Source organism: Suricata suricatta, chromosome 12 (assembly GCF_006229205.1).
Source record: "Suricata suricatta isolate VVHF042 chromosome 12, meerkat_22Aug2017_6uvM2_HiC, whole genome shotgun sequence".
In the NCBI taxonomy this organism is placed as follows: Eukaryota; Metazoa; Chordata; class Mammalia; order Carnivora; family Herpestidae; genus Suricata; species Suricata suricatta.
The window spans coordinates 71,829,597-71,851,728 of NC_043711.1; the positions used below are offsets into that span (position 1 = coordinate 71,829,597).

General features: G+C 38.9%; 1 protein-coding gene across 1 annotated transcript in view; it reads right to left on the minus strand.

The window, feature by feature from the left end:
* The window catches only part of ANKEF1 (ankyrin repeat and EF-hand domain containing 1), a 21,536-nt gene extending 487 nt beyond the window's left edge, over positions 1–21,049 (minus strand). The window contains exons 1-8 of the mRNA XM_029917916.1: positions 20,778–21,049; positions 15,410–15,800; positions 10,492–10,691; positions 9,594–9,743; positions 8,035–8,158; positions 3,960–4,782; positions 2,214–2,440; positions 664–824 (exon numbers count right to left, since the gene is read on the minus strand). Of these exons, the coding sequence (XP_029773776.1) occupies positions 664–824; positions 2,214–2,440; positions 3,960–4,782; positions 8,035–8,158; positions 9,594–9,743; positions 10,492–10,691; positions 15,410–15,755 (2,031 nt within the window). The 5' untranslated portion in view covers positions 15,756–15,800; positions 20,778–21,049. The remainder of the gene's footprint in view (positions 1–663; positions 825–2,213; positions 2,441–3,959; positions 4,783–8,034; positions 8,159–9,593; positions 9,744–10,491; positions 10,692–15,409; positions 15,801–20,777) is intronic.
* Positions 21,050–22,132: the final 1,083 nt, after the last annotated feature.

Below are 22,132 nucleotides of genomic sequence, written 5' to 3' on the forward strand. Positions count from 1 at the left end.
TGGGTGGCTCAGTCGGTTAAGCATCGGCTTTGGATCAGGTCATGATCTCATGGCTGGTGGGTTTGAACCCCGCATCAGGCTCTCTGCTGACAGCTGGCTCAGAGCCTGGGGCCTGCTTCAGATTCTGTGTCTCCCTCTCTTTCTGCCCCTCCCTTGCTAGAGCTGTCTCTCTCTGCCTCTCAAAAATAAATAAAAAACATTTAAAAATTAAATAAATAACCTTTAAAAAATAAAACAAAATTCCTTAGGAGGAGGGTAAGGTGGGTAATGAAAAGATTAGGGTACCCTAATGAATGAAAATAATGCTTTGCTTCATTCTTCTTATCCTCCTTCCCCATCTAGGGTGTCTCGTCAAAGCTGTATAACTCAGAACCAAATATACATATATCCAATGCCAATTCTTTTTTCAACATTCTAATTGTGTTTGGTTGAACCAACTTTTACATGGATTTTATTTGCAATGAGCACTTTTTAGACTTTTCTGTACTAAGAATTTCTTGGCTAGGTATTCCTTTAAAGGTGTTGCATAATAATGCTGACAATATGGGTTGTATATCATTTTGCTCATGCTGTATAACCACATGTACATAGTGACACTGCCCTACCCCCAACAAATTTTTAACAGGTTCTAGTTACTAATGGGTAGTCCATCACTTTTCTTACCTCTTCTTTCCTAATTTCAGGGCCTTCAGTCTTCACTTTAGGAGGTGGCTTGCCTTTCAGTTTTTGATTTTCTGGTTTTGGCAAGTTATCCAGCTTTTCTTGAATCAGACTAATTATTCTATAGTCAGCATATGCCTTTGCAATATCCATGGCAGTGTGCCCTGTTCAAGACATAAATTCAGGGTAACAATAAATGGATTGATAATAAGCCATGTAGAAAGACCCAGCATGTCAGCTCTTAGCATACAGTAGTAAGGATGATTACTAAAGCAAAGGGTTATATGTAAGGTCACAAAGCTAGATCAGATATTCTCTAAGGTGGTCCTAGCTCTAAAATCTCATAATTTAAAGTGACATTTACTGGCAACACAGCTTTTTCTTGTTATTTTTTTTTGAGCATGTTTCTTATAAAGTTGATAGGAAATACTGGAAGGGTATTTATATGTGAATATTCGATTGATGGTTCTCTTCCCACATTGCATACATTTCCTTCCGTGTGATAATTTTACATTATTCTCCCCTTTCCATGATATAAGGAGGTATATTCAAAAAGGCCTGAGGAAGCTGGTGTCACAGCGTGCTACGCAGATGGCTGGGTGTTATGACATCTGTAATACCCTCAAGAGCCAGCCTAAAACAATATTACTGGTGACTCAGAGGAAGCCTGAAGCAGTCAGAAATATTAATGCTCTCAGATCAAAAGGAAGCAATGGGCTCCACTATAAGAAAATGATACTTCCAAGCAATGAGGTCAAATAGTTATTCAAATGTTTGTTTATTCTTTAGGTGTGATATTTATGACATAAGCCAGGCCTGCCATTGACATCCTAGAGAGAGCTTCAAATTCAGGAATTACTTTGTTCAGCTTGAGAAAGAATCCAAACTCTATAGTCTTTAAACTATGCCATTTACTAGGAATTGACAGTTGCAACAATGTGAAAACTCTGAACATTGGTGCAAGCCCACAAACTAATGCTTATAGGACCACAGTGAAATAACTATAGAAATTAAGAGTAGGCAGTTAGAGGGGCAGGGCACCTGGGTGGCTCAGTCTGTTAAGTGCCCGACTTCAGCTCAGGTCTTCATCTCACTGTTCATGAGTTTGAGCCCCACATCAGGCTCTCTACTGTCTGCACAGCACTCTCAAAAATAAAGAAACATAAAAATAAAGAATGGGCACTTTGAAATTTTGATTGATATGATAGATTTGAGAGAAGAATTTTCAGTCATTTTAATCTAGTGGTTTTAAAAAAAACCTAATATTTCATGTTTTATCTCATTTCATTTTCTAGGAAGTCACTTTTTATTGTACTTTACAAAAGTATCTGTCCATGATAGATTGCAAACCTAAAGCACTGATCCTTCCACACCAGTGATTTGAGAGGCACTGCATAGAAAACCAACTTGTTTAACATTCAACTTAGGCTTGCATTTGCAGAAGTAACTCACTAGGATATGTGGTCCTATGAGAACAGACTCAGAAGAGGTTTGGAATCAAACCTAAATTCTCCTTTTCTGACTCTAATGATATTGATGATATGAACACATACCTTTTCTATTTTCCAGCTGGAATTTAGCACCCATATCAAGTAGGTATTTTACGGTATCCAGTCTACAGCTCTCTATAGCTCTGGTTAAAGGAGTGGAGTTGTTGATGGAGGCTGCATCTATCACAGCTCCAGATTCAACAAGTAGCTCAACAATATCTTGCTGGCCTGCATGGCATGCAAAATGAAGCGGAGTCCACAGGAAATTATCTGTTGCATTAACATTAGCCCTACAAAATAAGACAGATGCTAAAAATGTGGGTTGTGGCAAGCACTGGAGGCTGAAAATCCAAACCAAGATTTCATGTTACTTTTATCAAGTTGTTCAGCTGTAAACCAGGAATGCTCTGAGTAAAGTTAAACTCTGTGCCATAATTTTTTTTTTGACTTGTGCTCTGCATTATCTGAAACTCTTAATTTTCTTTGCATATATACACATTTTGTTTGGTTCTTAAAGGCATTTGGATCCCAGGGGTTACACTTTTTGCAAAAGCTAAAATTAAGGAAAATTATATAACTCCCTCCAATGAAAGTAAAAGCCGATAAGAAATAAAAGTCATATTATTTCCATTTGAGTCTACTTTCTCTGAATGTTATAGATTTTTAAATGCACCTTCATTGTTAAAATTCTAAGCATTAAAGTGTACTATTTTAAATGTCAGTCCTTTTTTTTTTAAAAAATCACTTTCCAAAAGTTTAAATTCTCATTAATTGCTTTATACTCCCTCTTGATAATATACAAATTTGAATACCTCTTTGACCTTGACCATTATAGTAATAATAACAATGATAACTTTTATCAAATATGCAATTGCTTTGCTCAAAAGCACTTTGCATATTTTAAATGATTTGATCTTCAAAATCTGAGATGAGGCTCCTATTAGAGGCACATTATAAAACTGAGAAAATGGAGGCACAATAAAGAAACTTAACCCAGGTTATTCGGCTATGGTACAAGAAGGAATTAAACCTGAACAAACTAAACCTTTGTATATATACAAAGTTATATAAAAAATGTCATGCTTTGATATTTTAAAGATATTCACAAATGAACCAAGAAGGTTCTGGAGGAGGGAAGGAGACATGTGATCATGGCCATTGTACCACTTGTTTAAATGTTAGGATCCCCCCCACACGCAAAAGTAACAGATTAAAAAGCAACATGTAAAATGAATAAGTTCTAGAGATCTACTATACAACATTGTGATTATAGTTAATATTATGTTGTACACTTTTAATTTGTTATGAAGGTAAATTACGTTATGTTTCTCCTACGATACAAAATATTCTTGGGGCACCTGGGTCTCAGTCAATTTACATGCCTGACTCTTGATTTCCATTCAGGTCATGATCTAGGTTCTTGAGTTCGAGCCCGTTAACTGGCTCTGTGCTGACAGTGTGGAGCCTGCTTGGGATTCTCACTCTCCCTCTCACTCAGGTGCTCCGCCACTCACAGGGACATGCATTCTATTTCTCTTAAAATCAACTAAATTTTAAAAATTATCTTGGTAGTTTAAAATAAAATTAAAAGTGAATCCACACCATGTAGGAAAGCAACTTTGTGGATACTTGTTACTGGTAAACTATATGTGTATACCCACATTTCCAGGTTCCCATTAGCCTGCTTTCCCATGCAAGGTCTATCTGTAATCTACATTTCAGAAATGAAGCTCTTTCTTTGTCCTAAAATTCTAGAGTTGAATATAAAGATTCACAAAATTTAAACCTCACTCAAAAAAGAAAACCCACCCTTTTTCAAGAAGAAACTTGACAGCATCTATATTTCCATTGGCACATGCAGTCATTAGTGGTGTTTTGTAATAATTATCCTTCATATCCACAGGTATTCCTGATTCAAATGCCTTTTTCAGGGAAGCCAGATCTCCTGCCTTGGTGATGAAATTAATATTTGAAAACACCTTCCCTGGATCATCAATGTACCAAGCGGAGTCATCCTGAATGGGATGTTCTGGTGGATGGTCTCGGTTAAACCGAGTGCAATCAGTTACATTCTTGTAAGTTTCAATCATGTAATAGGGTGGTCCGCCATCAGCCCGTTGGGGAAATACGTGGTCAGGGATGATGCAGATCGGGAGAGGTAAAACAAATTTGCCTTTCTTTACCTTCCTGGCCATCCCTTTTTTCTTTTTCTTAGGCCCGTAGGATCCCAAGACGTAAGACTTACCTAAGTATCTGGTTCCTTTAAAAAAATCGTTAATGTTGACCCCACCTCCCCGTAATTTTTCATGATATTGAGCTACCATAGCCAGCTGTTCCAAGGTCACAAAATCTTGCCTCTCCTCCAATGTCAACACGAAGTCCTCCTTGCTGACTGTCCCATCGCCTCTGTCTACAAATGAAAAGGCTTCCCGAAGGAAAGTCTCATGTTCTAGCGACCAGTCATGAAGTCTAAGGGCCCAGAGTGGATTCGGATTTTTGGCTCCTGGCTGTGCCAGTTTATTAGCAGTTCGCTCTGCCCGCCGTATTTCTTTGTTTGCTGCTTTGAAACCACCTTCCTTGGCCACAGCCCTGGGTGTTTTATGAGATAAGTTCTTCCACTTCAGGTCACATCCTAGAACATGAAGCATCATTATTATGAATATTGCACAAGCATCTGCATGGCTCTGCAAATGACATTCATCCATTTTCTTAATTTTGATCTATTAGTCAAAAATTTATTCCCTGTAATTACCAAATTAAACTGTGATTTTTTTTTTCTGTGAGCTTCACTTTGGTGAGTTCTGAAGTATGTTTCCAATTTACATTCTCTGCCCCTAAAGAATTAGGACATTGATCCCTATAGATATATGAAACAAATATCATTTTGGCATACTTTCTAAGGAGACTTGATGTCGAAAAAAAGAAAAGAGTGAGGGTGATATTTGAATACGGAAAGAATCTGGGTTCAGAGAGCTTACTGGGTAGTTAGGAACTCAGAAAGTGGAACATCTGCTTCTTTGTGAATGATTATGACTGCAAAACTCTATACAATCTTAAACTATATTTATCTGTATTCCCCATGGAATCAGTGTAATTTATATTGATCTGCTGTTTTGTGATAAGGTCATGTGAACAACCTAACTGAGGAAAAAGCAATTTGTTCATCCAATCTGAAAAACTTTCAGGATTATATTTGTGCAAATTAGGCATTAACATTCATGTTACTTCTTGGTCCCTTCCTTAAAATGATGACACCAACATTATATGTAGGTATTCCCCCAAATAAATAAACATCTCTGAGTACATTGGAAAGTCGGCTTAGTGCCACCAGGAAGGTTATGCTGTCTATAATAAGTGTCTTGAGACATTAAAAATCCATTATGTATATAAATAAGCCAGACGATAAAGAAGCTCTTTCTAGTGTTTTGAATCCAGAAGAAGGTTCTCCTGTTGCTTTGCCAACATCACATAATCAAAGAAGATTTCTTGCCAATCAGTACATCTAGCAACAAAAATGTACAGGCAGCTGCATGCAGAAATAAAACATGCCCTTCCAATACTTTATAGTTTTATTCCTTGTCAAAAAGAAAATTAGTCACCGGTGCTTTTCAAGATTGATACTCCCTTTGGTATTGTCAAACTTAAAATTTTATACTAAGACTGATAGTTTTAGTTGTGATAGAAAAACCCAAAAAGAGTATTATGAGAATAAGGATTCTAAAATTTCTATATTAAACAGTTTTAAGAACAGTGACTTATTGAAAAAGGGGACCTGAGACTGGTCTTGATAGTATAATTCCACAGCAATTTCAAGAATGCTGTTTTTAAATCTCTCCATATAAAAAAAAAAAAGGTGCTGTTTTTGGGACACCTGGGTGGCTCAGTCGGTTAAGCGGCTGACTTCAGCTCAGGTCATGATCTCACAGTTTGTGGGTTTGAGCCCAAAAGGTGGACATGCAACTGGTAATACTCCTACTATGGAATTAAGTCACCCACGTAGGATCTAGTGAAGTGGTTGTATTTCCAAACATATGAGAGAATTTAAAAAGCTTTCAGACACTTGTCTTAGAAACATGGTTTAGGGGCACCTGGGCAGTTCAGTTGGTTGAGCATCCAACTTTGGCCCAGGTCATGATTTCATGGCTTATAAGTTCGAGCCCCACATCGGGATAAACCACTGTCAAGCCTGGTAGTGCACAGCCTGCTTCAGATCCTCTGTCCCCTCTCTTTCTCTGCCCCTTCTCCAATTGTGCTCTTTATCAAAAATAAATAAATCTTAAAAAAATAAAAAAAAAAGAAACACGGTCTAGTCTTATGATTGTGCCAGGAAGATTAAACTTTTCTGTGTCATTGGGTAAGGCCTTTGGCATGGCCCACGCTCTGGCCAAATGTGCCTCTCAATGTGCTTTCTGTGACTTTCTCCCAGGAATACACAGATGATAGCGTATGTGCCAGGTGATGTTTGTCCTAATAAGAAAGCAGTCAACATGTTAAAGTTGGAAAAGCTTGTCTTAATCTGGACAGATCTTTAGTTTTTAGAAATATACAATGTTAAAAATGAAATATCAGAGGCACCTGGATGAGTCAGTTGGTTAAGTGTCTGACTCTTGATTTCAGCTCAGGTCATGATCTCACAGTTCATGAAATTGAGCCCTGCCTTGGGCTCTGTGCTGACAGCGTGGAGCCTGCTTGGGATTCCCTCTCTTCATCTCTCTCTGCCCGCCCCCAACCCCCATGTACATGCACATACACACACTCTCTCAAAAAAACCAAACATTTGAAAAAAAATGAAATGTCAGAATAAATTGCTGATAGTGACAGATTTGCAAACAAGACTGATGAGACCGTTTATGGGGGCAAAAGTTGCATTTGATATATTTTCCTTTATTTGTTAAAAATGTTTATTATTTGGGGGCAATGGGGGAAAGAGTATGAGCTTATATAAGTTCATAAAAAGTAAAAGTGAATTTATTATTGCACTATTAGTTATGCAGGCACATTAGCTGAATCTATGTTAATGATTTTAATATAGGATTTCTATGTCTCAGGGACTTCTAAGATTCTCTGCCTATGTAGAGGACAGAAAAGCAAAATTCTCTGCTCTATTCAAGAGTCCTAGGACTTTAAGTTTTTGCATATTACTCAAACTGGAAAAATAAGCAAAACACCAAACCCATTACCACAACATTCAGCAGAATGCAGTTCCACTTTTAACAAAGAGTTAAAAACTTTTAATGTACTTTCAGTTAGCATGTCATTGACACCAAATGGATCCAGATCATTAAACTTAATTAGCTATTATTCCCATTTTAAGGACTACATTCAGCTGTACATGCATAGTTTATATTCCTAAATTAGTAGTTATCTAGAAGCCACGGGAAAACTCACAATAAATTTCAAATTTTCCGTGAAAATTTTCATTTTATTTCATATTTCTCCCTAAAATATTTCTGCTCTAATTTTAAGTGATTTAGAAAGTTATCCTTTGCACTTGACACAATTGACAATTAATAAAATAACTAAGAATGCAGATTAAAAGATATAGTTTTCAGTGTCCGTCCTTCAGATAGGTGGACATTTTTAAAAGGAATTTAATAACCATAAGCATTTTAATAATTAGCTGACTCAAGAAAAATCCCCGTTAGATTTTTAACAACTTAAAAACACTTGAGAAAATGAGTTTTTATCTCTTTAAGACCCGATTCATGATTGCACAGAAGGTAGAGTAAGAAAAAAAATTTCAATTTTCTTTCTACATATATAACTGAGGTTGGGTTGTTGAAAAAGATAAGCAACTGACAAGTGGCAGGCCCAAATTGTCTGCTCATCTGCAACACTGGTAAATCATAACTGTTTTAAGCATAAAATTGCTAGACAATTTTACCTCGCTGAGCTATATATTTGCAGCAGTCTGCAAAACCGCCCATGGCAGCATAATGAAGTGGTGTGTTCCCATTCATTGCAATCAGCCCCATGTCTCCCTTGTAAGCAAAAAGAAGCTTCAATATCTGCAAAATAAACAGTGAATATTGTAGAGAAAGAGGAATGTACATTTATTGAATGAAGATTGACACCCCAACTTATTATCCAATGGCTATTTAGGCTAGTGTGGCTATTTAAATTAAGTTGAATTAAATAGAAAACAATTTTTAAAAATCCAGTTCCTCAGAGGCACCTGGGTGGCTCGGTTAACTGTCTGACTTCAGCTCAGGTCATGATCTCATAGTTCGTGGGTTCAAGCCTACTGCAGATTCTGTGTCTCCCTCTCTCTCTCTGTCCTTCCCCTGCTCGCATTATCTCTCTCCATCTCTCTCAAAAATAAATAAACGTTAAAAATTTGAAAAAAAAAATTCAGTTCCTGGGGTGCCTGGGTGGCTCAGTCAGTTGAGCGTCTGACTTCGCCTCAGGTCATGATCTAACGTTTTGTGAGTTCAAGCCCCGCTTCAGGCTCTGTGCTGACAGCTCAGACCCTGGAGCCTGTCTTCAGATTCTGTGTCTTTCTCTCTCTGACCCTCCCCCGCTCACGCTGTCTCTCTCTCTCTCTCTCTCAAAAAATAAAACATTAAAAAAAATTTAAAAATCCATTCCTTAGTTTTACTAGCCATATTTAAAATGCTCAAAAGTCACACATGGCTACTGTATGATACGGCACAGATATACAACTTTTCACCATGGCTGAAAGTTCTATCAAATAGCTTTGAGAGTTTAGAAAATGTGATACTTAGCTACCTTGGTGAATTCCAGTAATTCTAGAAAGCATCAACCTATAGAAAACATCATGGAAGCAAATTATTTACCAAATGTGACTTTCATTGTGATGTATGTTTTTATTTCCATGACAAGACTCAATGACAGAAACAAAGATAGTTATGTTAATACTCAGAAAATTGAGTAAAGAAATTTTAGATGTAATTCAGAATTTTAAAAAGTAGGGTAGCATTTGTTTCTATTTTGTTTCTGCAGTGTTACTGTACCTCTGAGATATCCTTTGCTGGTATGTCCAGATAGCCAGAATGCTTAATCATTTAAAATTTAGATGAGTAATTAGGAGCACACGAAAACTCAGGGAGGTAAGAGTTTGTTGGCATTGTTCTCCCACAACTGGGTCAGGCCATATTTTGAAGATTCTGATATGCAATGGGGGCATAAAATAAAGTAGTCCCGATTGGCAAAACTTTTAAATTGTCAGAATTAAGAATACAGAAAAACATTATCAGGAATGTTAAATGAATAAACTTAGCAAGCAGATAAAACTGAATAAAGGGCTAGAAAGAGGTTTTATAAAAAATATTTGATATGAGATATAACTTTAGAATTATCTAGGGAAATCAAGATGGTAAGTTGGAAAAAAATCTTAGTGTAACCTACATGATATTAAAACAATTTGTGAAAAAGGCATGATACGTTGAGCAACAGATTTTAAAGCAAAGGGCAGATTATTACATCAAAAAAGCCTCCTTTGGCAGCAAAATGTGCAGCGTTATGTCTTTCATTGTCAAAGGCATTCACTTCGCCTCCTCTTTCCAATATCCCTCGAACTAGCTCTAGAGCGCCTTCTCTTGATGCTTCCATCAGAGCTGTGCGACCTGTGGGCTGGACAGGAGACACCAATGCTGGTTACACTGGTCAGCTGGAATAATTTATCTGGTATAAATATGACCTAAATCCATTTGCCTTAGATTCACACTGACATGTTTAGCTCTCTATATTTTTATTAGTTTCATGTAACAAATAGGAAAAATGAAATCAGTACAGCTGGTCAAGGTAGAAGAATTTGAATATCAGAGTCAAGGTCACACCAGATGTTCCTGTGAAATCATGTTAAAATATTCATTTTTTGTAAGGAAAGTAGAGCAAAAGGGGAGAAAAGAGGGTAAAATATATGCTAAAAATAGGTTAGGAGTGTTTGCTAGTGAGGAAAGAAATTGATTTTTTTGCCATCCAGAAATGACTATTAAACAATAAGGAAACTCAATAATATTGGCCAAACAAGGAGAGGGAGCAAGATGGATACAGGAAACAGCAGGACCACATATTTTCTTTCCAAAAAGATACATTTTTATTAGATATTAGTGATATCTTTTCTATTTTTCTCTAATGATCTTTAACCTGTATGCATAATAAATACCAATTTTCCAAATGTAATTAGGAAATAGACTGTGGAATCATGGCAATATAAAGATAATGAAAATATATCATCTTAAAACATTTTAAATAAAAATGAATAGTCTGTAAGCTAACAGGATAATGTTACCATAATTAAATGCAAAAATTACACTACTAAGACTTTATAATTGAAAAAAATGTATATATATGTATATAATCACAGGAATAGTCATACTAAGTTGATAGCATTTGGATTGGCTCCTTTTTCCAAGAATGTCAGGCACACATCTTTAATATCATGTGCTTCTTCACACGCTCTAAGGAATACTGGCTTTCCTTCATAGGTAGAGTTGTTGACATCTGCACCATGTTCCAGGGCAATCAATGCACAGCGATAATGCCGCTTAGTAGGCAAAATGCAGTAAAACAAAACACCTGCAGAAAAATAGAATCCCCAAAGAGTACTTAATTGTCCATATATTTGAACCAAATAGCAAGGAAAAGATAATTTGAAATCCATAACTAACTGGCTAGTTGAAGGTGGTGGAGCAAAGATGTAGCTGCCTTGCTTTTTCCTTCTGAAACTAACTGAAATACCAAAACTGAGAAAGAGAAGAAGGCAACCTCTGATAGAATTAGAAAATAGTCACAACCAAATGCGATCAGACCTGGTTCAGGGGAAGACTCAACCAAACCCCACACGAAGGACTGTGGGTGCCAGTTGGTGGGTTGCTGTGTCCCCCCTGAAACTGCAGAGGGACAAAGGAGGTGGTACTGGATGATAAAATGGGCAGACCAGCCATGTTCATAAGAAGCAGGCTGTCAGTATAGCAGTGCTGAAAAGAAAAAAATAGACGAGAAGGGCTCTACCATTTCGGCAAATCGTTTTCTTTCAATGAAGAGAGAAAAATGCTAAATCTCCTGACTTAGAACCTATGAGGTACTGGTCCTCAACATAATTCCTATCAAAAATGTACTATAGATTAGGCGTATTGTAATCAAATGTACTATAGATTAGGAGAATTGTAATCTGGGCAAACAACAATCAGACTCCAAACTGACTTTGTAATTACCTCACTCTAAACAGAGGCTTCATTCAGAGAGGAACAGTAAGCAAATGAAAAAGTAGCAGGTGACCTATGGGGGGAAAATGACACAAAAAGAAAGAAACCTGATAATAAAAGCTAGCCAAAAACTACATCCTAGAAAAACTATACCATGTGAAAATTCTTGACTGACCTATTTCTATGATAGTGAAGAAGTCAAATAGAACTTTTTTTTCTAAAACAAATGTACAAAGATAGACCAAGACTAAAAGAGGGGCTGCTAGGACAACTGAAGATAAATAGAAGGAAAAGATAAAATTAAGCCAGCTGAAGTTAGGAAAGAAGTGGTAGAGGAAACTAAAACCACTAAGGAAAGGAAAGTCAAATTGGAAGCAGGAAAAAGGAAAGCAAAACCATCATCAAAGATGTGGAGGAAAAATTCAAAAGAACTAAGGAGAATGTCACAGATGACAGAAGAGTTGAAATGGTCTAGAAGCAAAGAAAGGTGAACATGTATGTAATTGGTGTTCAGTAATAGAACACCACATAAAACAGAACAAATGGAGATACAATAGGAGAAACTTTCTTGAAGTGAAAACCTGGATTTCAAGATTAAAAATGGATTAAGAGCAATAAGCAAGGCATGCATATGTAAAGCTAGGTAGAGAAGGTATCCTGTGAGCCTATGGGTAACACTTCAAATCATACCTATAAGAAGCTAAGTCAAGCTGGCCTCAAGACTTTGCCATTGTAACATTCCATGCTAGAAAATAACTAAAGGACCTTTACAATATCACTTGAGAAAGAAAATAGGGAGTTTCTGTACCTATCAAACTGTTGTTCATATACAAAAGCAATGGACATGTTAAGTTTAAGGATGCAAAAAGATATTGTACTAATCTCTTCCTTCATAGCAAAATATTAATGAATACCATGTAAAGTGATAATTTAGTAAACAAAGTTATATATATATGATATATATATATATACACATATATATATATGTAAAGCTATCAAGTTTGCCATTAAAACAACCAAAAACAAGCGTCCAACTGTGGGTTTCGGCTTCACAAGTTTGAGCCTCTTTTTGGGCATTGTGCTGACAGTACAGCACCTGCTTAGGATTCTCTCTCTGGCCCTCCGCCGCTTGTATGGTCCCTGTCTCTCTCAAAACAGATAAACTTAAAAAACAAAAAAACAGTTCTCTTCGCAAGAAAAAAGACATGTTAACTAGATTTACTGTGGTGATCATTTTGCAATCCATACAAATATCAAATTATGTGTACACCTAAAACTAATATGTTTATGTCAAATATACCTCAATTTAAAAAAACCAGTAATAAACATAAATAAAACTACCATTCCAACAACCAAAAAAGAACTAAAAATAGACCATTAACCTTAGAAAATATAATACACACACAACAAAATAAGGAATATATGGACCATAGAGAAAAACATATTTATACATATTCATTTATACATTTATGTATTAAATAAATTTTACCTTCATAATATAAAATAAATGACAGTTTTGAGGGAAAACCTCTGGGGCATCTAGATAAATATAAATTGGGTAAATTCTACCACTAAAATAAAAACCATAATTTATATAAAATAAGAATCCAAATGTATTTCATATAAACAGACACATCTAAAATAGGGCAACTCAGAACAATTAAAAACAAAGATGGTAAAGGACATAATTGAAAATAGAAAAACCAAAGATACAACACGTCATAGGAGGCAAGAGTGGACCAAAACAACAAGAAGCAACAGTGTGATCTAGAAATACCAAATGAGGCTGAATTCACTACAAAAGGCCCTAAGGTATTTACGAAATAGATATTTCAAAATGATGGCATGCATAACTCACAGTTAAAGTCTATCTGGGCTGACTCTTTAAGTCACAAAGAACATGAATCAAATTCTAAATTCAAGTGAAAAAAAAGGAAAAAAGTAGTGGACAGTTGAATTTGCATCCTGTGTACAGGACTGGGTGTGCATTCCTATGAATGGGAAAAACAATGCAATGGGCCCTCTAAGGAACCAGTCTAGCTTAACCCTTAAAAGAGAAAACACTATTCCACTCTCCAGAACAGACAGACACTAACTAATGCCCTAGGACAACATATAGGAAAGAGTTTACTGGCTTAGAGGTTTACCTTTTCTACAATTTGTACAGTTCTACAAAATTGTTCACAGCACAGTTTAGCCAAGAGTATGTCCCACATCCTTCTAAAGATCCAATTAGTATTTTAACCATTTGAATGTTTATCTTTTAGGATGTGCAGTGAGGCATACATCAATTCCTGGAAAATAGGATGTCAATGGCTGAGACTATGGAAGAAGCAAAAGAGTTTGACAAGTAGCAGGCAAACCAAGGGATGTGCAGGGTGAATTAGATTTGTTGATGTGGGGAAGACCGGGCACTCAGTGCAATAGCCTACCATGGGATACAGAATCAAGTCTCTAGGGGGCAGTACTAACAAGGTTATGTGTGCAACAAGATTTGTACTTGTCCCAAATTTTGTTTTCTATCTTTAATTCTTCCTATCTGATGTGTCAGACTGTTTTCCCATGCATTCATCTTCCAGGCCCTTGACAGTTTTAATATTAATTTGAATGAGCTTAGATAGTAACCATATGGCTACTGTATTTGCTACAAGTATTCATTTGACCCTGTTTCTAATTTAACTTGTTCAGTTTTAATTTTAGAATTTTAGATTTTTACAATATAAAGTTTCTCAACCTTTAAAAAATTTGTTTCAAACTCTGGAAGGTAAATTATTCTCTGTTACAGTTTACAAAGCAAAATTCCACAAAACTCCAGGTATATAAGATGCCATAAGGAAAAACTATCTCAAGGGTCAAAGAAATATGGAAAATGTTGCTGTCTTTAGTCTGACAAATAGGAAATCAATATATCTCAATTTGTTTTATCCAATGTTTCTCTAATGAATTTGACAGTGGAACCAATTTTGCATGTAACCCTTATCAACAGCTCAGTGATTCACTGGTCCATGGAACACTTTGGGATATGATATTCATTAGAGCTTTTTTTTTAATTAAAAATTTAACATTTTAAAAATGCATTTGACCCCTGAATGCATACAAAGTTCATCCCATTATGTGGTACTATTAAGTAATTAAATGATTGTTCCTTTTCTTTGTTCTCTCTTATTGTTTTAAGTAAGTCGCTTATCAAATACCAAGTCTGGAGAGAATTACAAAAGCAGATTTTGTTCCTGTCAGAAAATATTAACATTAAAAATGGGATTTATTTCTCCAGTGTGGGACTGATGTTAATGGCTCTGTACTTGACGTAACTCTTGGGACAACTGATTAAATCTACCAATTTATATTAAGCCTGGTGGTAATTTTCTTGGTGATTTTCATGAGGCTGTGTCAAGTCCTTCCGGAACCTTGAGTTATTTGTGCCAGAAGCTCCCCAACATGGTCTTGAGATGTGATTAGGGAGAACAGAGTAGAGAAAGAGGCCTATCTCACCTAAAAAAGAATGGAAATGACATGTTTCAAGTTTTCAGTTCTTTTTCCAAATACAATTAAACTGACCCTAGAAAATTGGGAGTTTATGCCGGCATCCACCTTAGTCCTTCCCGTTCCCAACTGCAACCCCTTTCTAGGTCTGACTACTATTGAAAGGGGCCAAAGTCCTCTCGGAGTCCAAATCTAGCACTATTTGTTTGATGTTCTGAAGTATCAAAAGGAGTAAGAATGCTCTCCTTCCTCCTTTGTCTTAAACAAAATTTTATATCTTATAATCAATGATTATGACTATGGTAATGTCAATATGTGTAATGTAGAAATTCTCCACATTAGGAAAGCTACCAAACGCAGATTAATGTAGCTCTAACTATCTTTTTAAATGAGAAATCTCTCAGATCTTGTCTCCCTAAGATCTACCCATACTGTTTTCAAATTATCAGGAGACAGTAACCTTAGGTATAGGAGTGAGAACCTGGTTCTTCCTTTAAACCCCATGGGTCTTTCACTTCTAAAGTTGGAAAGCAAAAAATCCACTCTCTATTGATTTCTGGCTACAAAATGGACTGCATCTGTTGGATAGAATGCTGGGATTTTTACCTTTTCCTTCACTATCAACTATAGTCATGTCAGCATTTGCCTTGGCTAATATTTCCATGGATAATTCATGACCCAGTTCTGCAGCCCTCATTGTCGGAGTACAGCCCATATTGTCTTGCACATCAGGGTGAGCACCAAGGCTAAGGAGAAAGCTGACCATATCAATGTCATTGGAAACCGAGGCTAAGTGCAGAGCACTGTGTCCATTGACCGGTTCTGTGAAATTGATTAGTTCAGGGTATCCAAGCCTGATCAGCTTCTCTATCTGCTTCGTGTCTTTGTTCCGGACACACTGAAGAACTTTGTAGATCTGCAAGTTCTCAAGTCTCTTATCTGCTAAAGCCATACTCGACCACCTTCTTGAAGATGCTTTTCTGGACCAAAACAAAAACTACAGCAGCAAAAACAAAAACAGAAACATACAAAACTCAAAGTTAATTCTGTCATCTGTTATTTTAAGGCTTCCCTTCTAAGAAAGGAGGCTGTTTCCTATGAAATGATATTACCACAATTTACAACAACTGATTTCATGAAAGTGTAAATTACACATAAAGTTAAAATATTCCAGAACAAATCTTTCATCCTAATAAATATCAGCCTTGCTATGCAGTTTTCTAGTTAACTTCATTTCTTGTTTCATTTAATCTTCATTGACATAGACTCCCCATTTTACCCACAAAGAACATAAGGCTAACTAACGTGCCAGTGTAAGGGTTTGAGCTTCCCACTACATGGCTGTTACCGGCATGCCCAGCAACAGAGACCACACAGGTTTTAGTAGTTAAAAAAGACCGTGCAGAATGTTGAGGTGCTTATTATAAGGGGGAATCTACTGGGCTCTGTAAGATACCAAACATGTGATTACTGTGTCATCTTACATGGGAATGAGGTAGGTAAATGTTTGAGAGAGAACTGTAATTTTCATAAATAATCCCACTGTTATATTGTAATAAGCATTCTAATATGAAACTTTATCTCCTTTTATTTATGGAAAAACAATCTTTCCAGTTGAGTCAGGCTAGGTATACCCAGCTTGCTTTTCTTTCCTCACTTTTTCTGGGAAAAGAACCCCATTATCTTATTGGGAATTCACTCCAGATTGTAGAATAGTGCTATCCTAGGCCAAGTCATTGTCACAGACTGCTGATTTGTCTCACGGCTTCTACAAGAGACCTCTAAGTTCCCTCCTTTGGTCAGAGCTCAGAAACACCTTTTTAAAATGTAGATCAGATAAGGTCAAGCAAGCTTCGACCCCCAGCATTTTGGATGGGTCTGCCCCTTCCATGCCCTATAATAGGAATGGATCCAAGACCAAGGCTTAGTCTGTGTGAGTGGGCGCATGCTCAGGAAAGATATCAGCCAGTCAGCATCCTACAGGACCCTTCTACCAGAACTATATGGTCAGACTACTGTGTGCTGATGCTGCTAAGCACTAGGTTGTGGGGCTGTAGTTGCAGGAGCCACGTTAGTTGTCAGGGAGAGTATGTGTTACAGAGACAGAGGGCTGAGGTTGGGACTCAGTTGTGCTAGAATTCACTTACCACTTTAGTCCATGCAATGTGTTACTTAATGCAGCATTAGCTCAGGCTTGCAGGAGTAAATATCCTCTCCCCTTCCCCACCCTCGCCCCCCTTAATTTGTATAAGCTAGTTAGCTGAGTCTCTGTTCTTTGCAACTGAAAAGATTTCATCTAACTACAAAATCTGAAACTGCACCATCCTCTGTCCTACAAACCTGCTTCCTCACTTACATTCCCTGGGGCAGGGAGCTGCACTTTTGACCACTTGCTCCTCTTTAACTGTGTCTCTCTAGGCAACAATAACATCTCTATTGCCTGTTCATGTCCTACCTCACCACTCACCCTTCATTCTCCTTTGTTGGCTCCCCTCTTCTGCCAGATGCCTGTTGTGGTGGCCAGGGCTTGGCCCTCAGGACTCTTCTCTATTGTCACACACTCCCCTGATGGTCTCGTCCCATCTCCTGACCTTCATGCCAATTTGAGGTTTCTGAACATTCACTCTCCAACTCTCCCCAAGAGTTCCAAAGTGATGTATCACCTGTCGACTCTTCATTCTCACAAGAACCTCTAACAGGCATATAAAACATGAAACATCCAAAGCAGAACCCTTGATGTCACCCTTTCTCTAGTTCTCCCCACTTCCAGTGATGGTACCACTATCCATCGGCTACTCAGATGAAAATACTAGAAGTTATTCTTCTTTCTTTCCTCACAGATACTCTACTCTTTAAATCCACCAGCAAACCCCATAATTCTAGCTCCAGAATATCTCCTCACATCAATTACCAGTGGTGCTATCCTAGGCCAAATCCTTGTCACAGCTTTTAATCAGATGTCTCACTGCTTCCTCAGCAGCCCTCTGGAGCCTACTCTTTATTCAGTACCCAGAAAAAGCATTTTAATGTAGATAGACAAGCCTCCATTCCCAACATTTTAGTATAATTTAAAAAAAATTTTCTTTTTTAAATTTTTGAGAGACAGAGAGAGGCAGCAAGAGCAGGGGAGGGTCAGAGAGGGAGGGAGAGAGACACAGAATCTGAAACAGGCTCCAGGCTCTGAGCTAGCTGTCAGCACAGAGCCCAATGTGGGGCTCGAACTCACGAACCGTGAGATCATGACCTGAACCGAAGCCGGATGCTTAACCGACTGAGCCACCCGGGCCCCCCATAATTATTTTTAATATAAATAAACATTGACTACCGATATATCCATCACTGAAATCCTATCATTAATGCTTTACTCACTTTTGCTTATCTATCCTTCCCTCTGTCTATCTACTCAGCTATCTGTTTTTTTGGTCCATTTCAAAGTAAACTACACACATATTCCAGCATTCAATACCCTTAACTGGAGGTTCAATATTTGTTTATAGTTATTTTTTCCCTATTTTGTCTTTTGAATATATAATAAAATGTCCAAGGATTAAGTGTTTCATTCCATGAGTTTTGACAAGCGCACACATCTGTGTAACCCAAACTCCTATCAGGATATAGAACATTACCAGAAACTTTCAGAAAGTTCCCATCCAGAAAGTTCCCTCCAAACTATTTTAAAGCAGTTAAACAGCTTTGCATTGTAATCAGAATAGATCCAACCCCCTTCTGATGATTTAAGAACATGTTCTCTGCCTCTGTGACCTAATTTTACTCCAACCTTCCTTGATAAGGTGATGTCCAGCCACACTGGCCACCTTTCTGTTAATAGAACAAAAGTGCATTCCTGCCTCTGAAACCTCTTGTTCCCTCTGCCTGGAGCGCCCTTAGCTCAAAATTTCCATTGGTTGGCCCTTCTCACCATTCAGACAGCAGCCACATTGTCATTTCATCCCTTTTTTTAAAATAATGAAATCAAACGTTTCTGTATATTACATTTCTATAGATCTGTAGATATAGATATATTCAATTTATATACTGTGTGACTTCCCCAGTAGTATAGAGCCTTCATGGAACAGAAGCTTTATAATGACCTTTATTTCTCCATCACCCGGAACCTGACTCATGTGAGGCATTAAGTAATGGTTCCTCCATCAACGATGACTGAAAGTTTTAAGATTGAGGAGTGGAAGAAACCAAAGAGAAGGCCCAGGTTTCTGGTTTGAGCAACTGGCTACCTGTGACTGAGATGGGGAGCACAGGGTGTGGTCAGTTTGGTCAGAGAGTGTAAACAGTTATGGTCTGGGCACGCTGAGTCAGAACCCGCATAACAATATGCAACACAATTCAAGAGAGAGATCTGAGCCTGGTGTATGAGGAGCTGTGAGTTTTTTGGTGGCTGCAGGGCCCCCTGAGACTGGGTGAAGGCAAGGAGAAGAGTGTGCCAAGGGAGAAGGGTGAACACCACTGTCAAAGGCATGCTGTTGCCTCATCCTTTTCTCCCCTCTTCTGCCTGCTGGTTGTGTGTGTGTGTGTGTGTGTGTGTGTGTGTGCACGCTTCCTTCTTTGCCGCTGGGACATCAGTCATCACACAGCTTGTGGCTTCAATGTCCTGTTTGCTGTAGCCCCTCTCTTCCCTTCTAATCTGTTTATAACGTGGTGGACTAGGAAACCAGATAATGCGGCTGCTTAGAACCATGTGTGTAAATAGGCTCCCAGTAAGTCCTGAGCTGCCCACAAGTTACCCACTTGGCCTTTGCTGCATCCTTGGTGATATTTACTTTAGCAGCTGTTTATGATTTATTATTACCAGACATATTCTAGTTTGGTGCGGTGTCATACTGCATACAAAGGCACAACATACACCGGAAATGGCTCACTGACTGTCTTGAATCTATGCCACTTCATTTGTGTGAACAGAGACATCCTAATCAGAGACTTCAATGCCATCTCTGAGGCACCCACTCCTAACAAAGAATTAGCAGCATGAAGCATTGTCCGGTCAAGCTACAGTGATGAATTCCACAGCCCATGGGCCAGTTTCTTCTACAGCTTGTACTCTTCCAGCTAAAGCCCCCACATGCTGAGGAGAGAGAGTTGTCCTTGCTCTGTCCTTCACAACCCACTGCCAACACTGAACAAGAGCCTCATCCCACTGGAGGAAATAACAGAAGACTTGCCCTCTAGTTCTGAGTTCTTCAAAAATTATAGCATCTCTGGTCTTCAGGGGAGTCATCATGTATACACATGCCACACATGTATACCTCTGTGTGGGCTTGGAGCCACCTTGGCGTACCCCATCTGATCATCTATATAGACAACCTCAGAAGACAGTGGAATAGGACAGGATTTCTTCACCTGAGGTCCATATTTGGGTCTGAACCCTCTAGAACTATATGACAATCTCCACTGTGTGTGTGTGTGTGTGTGTGTGTGTGTGTGTGTGTGTCCAGGTATATTTTTCCCCTGGGGAGGAGGGATCGACAGAACTCATCAACTTCTCCAAGGAGTCTATGACACAGGGGTGGTTTGTTAGGAAGAGGAGTGGAGGGAAAACATTGGGAACAGTGGAAAGAGTGTAGGATTGCAGGTGGAGAAATATGTTATTGTTTGTGCTTCCCCTCTTCTCTGCATCATTATTTATATAAACTGGTTGCATAAACCTGGATATATTATCTACCTGGTTTGTGCCTCAGTCTCTTTATCTGTAAAATGGGGATGACTACCTACTCAATGGTCCATGTGAAGAGGAAAAGAGACAATCCTAGTAAAGTACTTAGCAAAGTCCTCCAAGGCAGGCTCACTATAAATAAATCAAATGTCGGTGGGTTTCTACTCCCCCAGAAGCCACGGTGTACATTTTCAGGGTTCTTTACTGTCCCTTTCAGTGTTAAGTCTCAGAAAAATGCGGTAGGAAGAGGGGCTAAGTAACTTCAAGGTAAAGTCTAGGTGGGAGGGAGCAAGGTGCCAAGCTCACCGCTTAGTCGTGGGGGTGATCAGGTGCTGCGGATGACCCGGCACCAACGCGCCTCTGTCTGTGCGCGCGCCCGGCAGCCACGGCCCTCGTTCTCTGCCGCCTGGCGCGAGCCCCAGCCGCGACCTCGGGCTCCCAGAGCCCCGCGTGGGCGCCCAGTCGTGAATGGTGTCTCTGTGGGCAGAGCAGACGAGCCGGCGCGCGGGGCAGCAGGAAGCAGACGTGTGTGTCCATGGGCCCCGGGTCCGCCGCTGCCTAGCGAGCCGCCAGGTGAGAGCTCAGAGGGGCGGGGTGGGAGCCGCGGCTAAAAGGCCGATTGTGAGCTTCGGCCCCGCCCCACCACGTTGCCAGGGCAACCGCTCAGGTGCGCGGTGGGGCGGGGCTCCGTCTCAGCGCCCTCCGCCCCGCCCCACTAGTTCGGCGTGTCCCCGCCTCGTGGCCGGCGTGGCCGGGTGCTGGAGGAGGGCTCTGCACGCCCAGCGCCAGGGATGGCAGACACGGTGGGCCCACGGCCCAGGCCCGCAGCTGTCCTTCTGCCTTCTTTCATCCTCTTCTCCCACTCCCCGGTCCTCATTCTCAAAAGCATTGTATTCGAAACATAAAGCTCTTATAGTAAGGCCAACCAACGAATCATTTAAAATATAAAATAAAATAATTTTAAAAGTAAACTTAAATGAAAAATATACAATAAAATGAAAAAAAAAGTTTACTTTTCAGAAACAACTGCTGTAGATTCTGGTAAATCTCAGAATTTTTTTTGCACACTCTAGGATAGGCATAAAAATACGTATACACAAATGGTAGCAAATATAACATGGAGATCATTTTGTTTCGGCTCCCGCAAGTGCACCCTAACATCCCAACCCCCAAAACATACCCCAAATTCTGACAGCTTTTTTATATGGGTGCAAAACATGTATGCTTTTAAAAATAGTATATAATAGCTTCTGATTAAGAGCAATAGTTCCCCTACCCCAATCTACTTTTTACAGAGACTGTTTGAAAATACGATTAAGGACTATTTCATGAACACAAAGGAATATACTATATAACATGGAAAGTTTGGAGAAACAAAGCTAAACAAGTTTGCTTCTACTGCTGGACTCCCTGTGTATTTCTTCCCCCAAATGCACCCTCTTGTTCCTGTCCCCATAGGTGACTGCTATACTGAAATTTGTACCCTGCCGGAGTCCAGCTCCAGCAGGTCCATGGTTCCCTGAAGGGTGGACGGTGTCGGCGAGAGAGAGAGAGAGAGAGAGAGAGAGAGAGAGAGAGAGAGAGCGCCTTGATCTGATCACCAGGCAGGCATCGCTGTTCTGTTTTGGTGTCTTTATTTATAGGTCAAGTGATAACATGAC